Source organism: Adiantum capillus-veneris, chromosome 9 (genome assembly GCF_014529385.1).
Source record: "Adiantum capillus-veneris isolate H3 chromosome 9, ASM1452938v2, whole genome shotgun sequence".
Lineage (NCBI taxonomy): Eukaryota > Viridiplantae > Streptophyta > Polypodiopsida > Polypodiales > Pteridaceae > Adiantum > Adiantum capillus-veneris.
In genome coordinates, this window is record NC_140939.1 from 56,737,530 (window position 1) to 56,742,116 (window position 4,587).

The 4,587-nt window shown below is 50.2% G+C and overlaps 1 protein-coding gene across 1 annotated transcript; it reads left to right on the plus strand.

Annotated features, from left to right (window-relative positions):
• Positions 1–963: 963 nt before the first annotated feature.
• LOC147450522 (aspartic proteinase nepenthesin-1-like) lies at positions 964–3,315 on the plus strand. The gene has a single exon (XM_086519740.1). The coding sequence runs from the start codon at positions 1,239–1,241 to the stop codon at positions 2,919–2,921; it is 1,683 nt and encodes a 560-aa protein (XP_086375866.1). The 5' UTR covers positions 964–1,238; the 3' UTR covers positions 2,922–3,315.
• The last annotated feature ends 1,272 nt before the right edge of the window (positions 3,316–4,587 follow it).

A 4,587-nucleotide genomic window follows, 5' to 3' on the forward strand; every position in this document is an offset into this window, starting at 1 on the left:
TACAAACCGCACTCCTGAAGGAAAGTTGTTCTGATAGAAGTGGTGGAAGAGACATTTGAAAGCCGCAGGGCGTGGTGGACCGGAGGTGGGCCTCTCGCGCTTTTCAACTGGTCGAAGATTCGTGGAGGGTGCATGTGCGCACCCGAAAAGGAGGCAGGTGGTCTGGCCTACCCGGCTGCTGTGCTACCGCCGCTGGTTAATAGCCCAAATTTCAATCTTTTCGATCGGTTTCAAAATGCGTTCGAATAGTGGTCAGGTGACGCCGGGAGATGAGCTGCAAGCCTGCAAGTGCAAGGTGCAAGCGCAGGGCGTGGGGCCAGCCACGTAGGATTATGTCCGTGCTGGACAGCGGCTGGAAAGCAATCAGCGGGGCAGCCGGTGACGCGCACGTTCGTACTTCTAGAGACGCGTGCCACGACACAGTCACATGCACGATTTGGAGTCTGGGAAGACCCGCCAGTGCCGCCACCTCAGCTTCCCTGCTGTCTGCGACTCGGCAGCGTGAAGAGGCTACGCGCCAATCATTAACTGCCACAGAAGCATTTGCCGGCGTCCTCTTTGCATAATGCTCCAGTGTGCAGATGCCACATTACAAGAAGGCCGACTCTGAGCTGTCCACGTCACCGCGAGGTACGGGTCGTGAGATCCACGTATGCAGGCCACCTGGAGACAGCACCGGTTATTAGGCGAGAAGCGACTTGGGGTGCACCGTGCACGTCCTGAGTCCTGACTCCTGTTGCGCCCTCTCTCTCCTCTCCTCTCATGACTCTCTCTCCGTCTCTCGTGAATGACTGGTCATCATTTGCATCCCCCATGCACTGTCTGGAGTCCACACACACACACTCTCCCTCTTATCTCTCTCTCTCTCTCTCTCTGCCCTTTTCCCCCATGCACTCGTCCACTTTCTCTCCAGAACGTCACCACATCCCCCCCCTTCACTCGTCTCTCTCTCTCTCTCTCTCTCTCTCTCTCGGCTCCTTCTCCCCCTTAGGAGGCAGGACGCAATCCCCATCAACATCCAGTTGAAGCCTGCTTGTTTATGGACTGTCTGTCGCTTGTTGGTTTCCACTATTGCACTACACGCTGAAATGTCACTCATAAGTTCATAAACACCCACATACAATCTCTCCACATCCACAATCTCTGCCCCCCCACCCCCACAAACCACCACCACCACCACCACCACCACCAATGCCTCTGCTCTAGCTATATCCAGGAAGCCATATCTATAAAGTGCCATGGAGCACAGAAGAAGGTGCTCCCATGGCCAGCACCATCAAGCTACCATCTCCAAACAGAGTCTACTAGCATTGGGTCTTTGCCTTCTCCTCATCAATGTCGTTTTGGCAGAAATCTCTAGATATGCAGAAGATCCAACTCACTATAACAGGAGATTGAGATGGGGAGACATCTCACCAGAAAATGAGGCTTCTACACATGAAGAACATGCAGGTAGCAGCATTTTGGGCAGAAGGTTGATGCAGGCAGAATATGGCAACAGGAACACCTTGAAGCTTAGAGTGCTCCATAGAAACTCCATGGATTCACCAGCAAGAAAGGAATTCGGTAGCAGAGAAGAAGAGATTGAGGACCTCATTGCCATGGATGAGATGAGAGTCAAAGGTTTTTCTGCTGTCAATTTAAAGCTAGGAAGGGAAGATGGTGATAATACTTTGCCCTCACCATCTCCTGCATTTGCGTCACCACCCATCTCCGGCGGCGCTCCCTCTACTTTACCAGAGCCTTCACCGTCCCCATCAAACTATGAAGAGTTCCTAGGAAGAGTTGTTTCTGGAGCCTCTTTCCCAGGCAACATAGGCCAGTACTTTGTTGAGTTCTCGATCGGCTCCCCGCCGCAACCCTTCTTGTTCATAGCCGATACAGGCAGCGATCTTGTGTGGGTTCCTTGCTCGCTTTGCACAGATTGCATCAACAAAATCCCTCCTATAAGCAATGACTCTGTTTTCCTCACTAAGAATTCATCCACATTCTCCCCTATTGCATGCTCTGCCCAAGAGTGCGATCTGATCCCGCCGCCGGTCACCGGAAGCTCTTCTTGTAGTGCAAAGCGACCCACGAGCTGCACCTATGGATACAGTTACACCGATTCATCGCAAACGACGGGTATATTCGCGTACGACACGATCACGATGAGTACAAGCTCTGGCAAAAGAGTGAAGATCAAGAATGTAGCCTTTGGCTGTGGCACCAACAACACAGGACCAAGCATAACCAAGTTAGGGGGAGTGATAGGGCTGGGGCAGGGCCCCATTTCCTTCTCAAGCCAAGTTGGGTACATGTATGGCAGCAAGTTCTCTTATTGCTTTACTAGCTTTTTTAATAGGAAAGCAAGCAGTGCACTTGTATTTGGGGATGATTTGGAGGGCACTTCAGAGCTGAAGTCTACAATGCAATATACACCCTTTTTGCCAAATGCTCAATCAGAAACATTCTACTACATAGGGATAGATGGAGTGGAGGTAGCAGGGGAAAGGCTACCCATACCTCCAGAGATATGGAGCATCAAGAAGGATGGCAATGGGGGGGCAGTGATAGACTCAGGGACCACACTAACATTCTTTGTGCGACCCGCGTATGAGCTGATAGTAGAAGCCATAAAGAAGGTAATGCACTATCCGCTGGCTCCTCCCACCGCCGGTTTGCCAATATGCTACAATGTGTCCGGAGTGTCGGAGCCGCAGCTACCGCAACTGACGATCCTATTCAAAGGCGATGCGGTCTTCAAGCCACCAACCAAGAACTATTTTCTGAGCCCCAAGGATGAGCTCAGATGCCTGGGATTCTTGGGCAGTGGAGGCCTTACTGTCTTAGGGAACCTACTACAGCAAAACTACCATGTAGAGTATGATAGGCTTCACAACAGGCTTGGGTTTGCCAAGGCACATTGCTCCCTTGCTTAAGAACTAGTGAAAACCTTGACATAAGCTCTGTGAGGTTTACACTTGAAGGTGTCCTCACCAAAGCAAGCACTCATGCACACACATACAACCACTCACTCACACACAAGAAAGGGGCCCAAAGTTGCTCAGCTACTTCACTTTCTTTTCTTTTTTCATCAACAACAATAAGCTGGGAAAAGTCATAGAGTGAGCATACCCATACCCATAAACAATATGTGTTAGGCTACAACTCACTCTTGGCTAACTGTATCTTCTTCCTCCTCCTCTCCCTCCATCGCTCCTCCATAATTCATCACACTCTCTTGGCTTGCCGCATGGCAGGATATGGAGTGTTCATTGGAATAAAAGGCATTGTTTGTACACAGAGCAATTCTTGAAAGAGAAACTTATAATACTGAGTGTGCACAACTTTCAAATACGCAAAAAACTATGTCTTATGCACGGAGAAGGAGTCGTCGTAAATGCCATGTATTGTAAACCTTTCGTGAGCCCTGACCGACGACCGTGGGTGCGCATATTGCTCCCTACAATATGAACCCAAGGTAAATAATTCACAAGAAGTTTTGGACAGATTCTCACAATAATTCCCACATTGTGACTTTTACCTCAACATCATGAGCTTCTGTAAGGGAGGCCCTCCATACCTAGCTAGGTACGATTGGGGGCAGGGGACCGCCGGCCCCCCAATCGTACCTAGCTAGGTATGCGGTGCCTCTCGAGCACTGTATGAAAAACACTGAAAAGGACTCTTTTCCTATATGAGAAAATTTCTAAATCTTCTTGTGTATGAAGGGGATCGGGGAGCACCACAGACGGAGAGTGAGAGAGAGAAGGAGACACACGACACACAGATATGGGTGGGGAGACTCTAAAGAGTGAGCAGCCCCCTATACACTTATGCTATGTATAAGGTATACAAGTCAGTGGGCGCCCAGACTTTGGGCGGCCGAACAAAGCACAGGCGCCTATACCCCACAACCACAGATATGGGTGGAGAGACTCTAAAGAGTGAGCAACCCCCTATACACTTATGCTATGTATAAGGTATACAAATCAGTGGACGCCCAAACTCTGGGCGGCCGGGCAAGGCACAGGCGCCTATACCCCAACAACCTCCCACTTAAAGGCGACTGTGCCTTTAAGCAAGAGAACCTAGTCTAAAGACTACAAAAGGCGAGAGAAAACCGCTCTCAACCGATGTCCACTGGCTGGCTGTGATCGTGTGCATCCGATTGTCCTGCTCCCGTGTAAGTCCATACACCACCAGACGTACCGCACACGTACTGCAAGTATGTATGCAATACCTGCATATCTCCCTCGTGCACTATGCCATCATCAGTCAACAAACGACTGACAACCCCAACTGCAAATGCTCCCACTGTAGCTGCGATATCCGGTCTCAAGATCAACATCTCATACATGAAACCACCGAATGCCGATGCAATGCTAGCGGGCCCTGCTAGCTCTACGGAGCATGCATCAACATATATATCCCTGGCAATAGGCATCTCTGACTGACAAGGCGTGTCAGCCACATGCATCTCCTGACTGTCCGCAAAAGACGCATCACCCTGTCGTGCAACCTCAAAGCAAACCAGTTGCTCTAGGTGTCTGCTGGAAGACATATCCTGCACAACTATATCCCCATGCTCACTGTCGAGCATAG

Excerpts from the sequence above, each read along its gene's own strand:
- LOC147450522 (XM_086519740.1), top strand. The coding sequence starts at position 1,239 with ATGGAGCACAGAAGAAGGTGCTCCCATGGCCAGCACCATCAAGCTACC.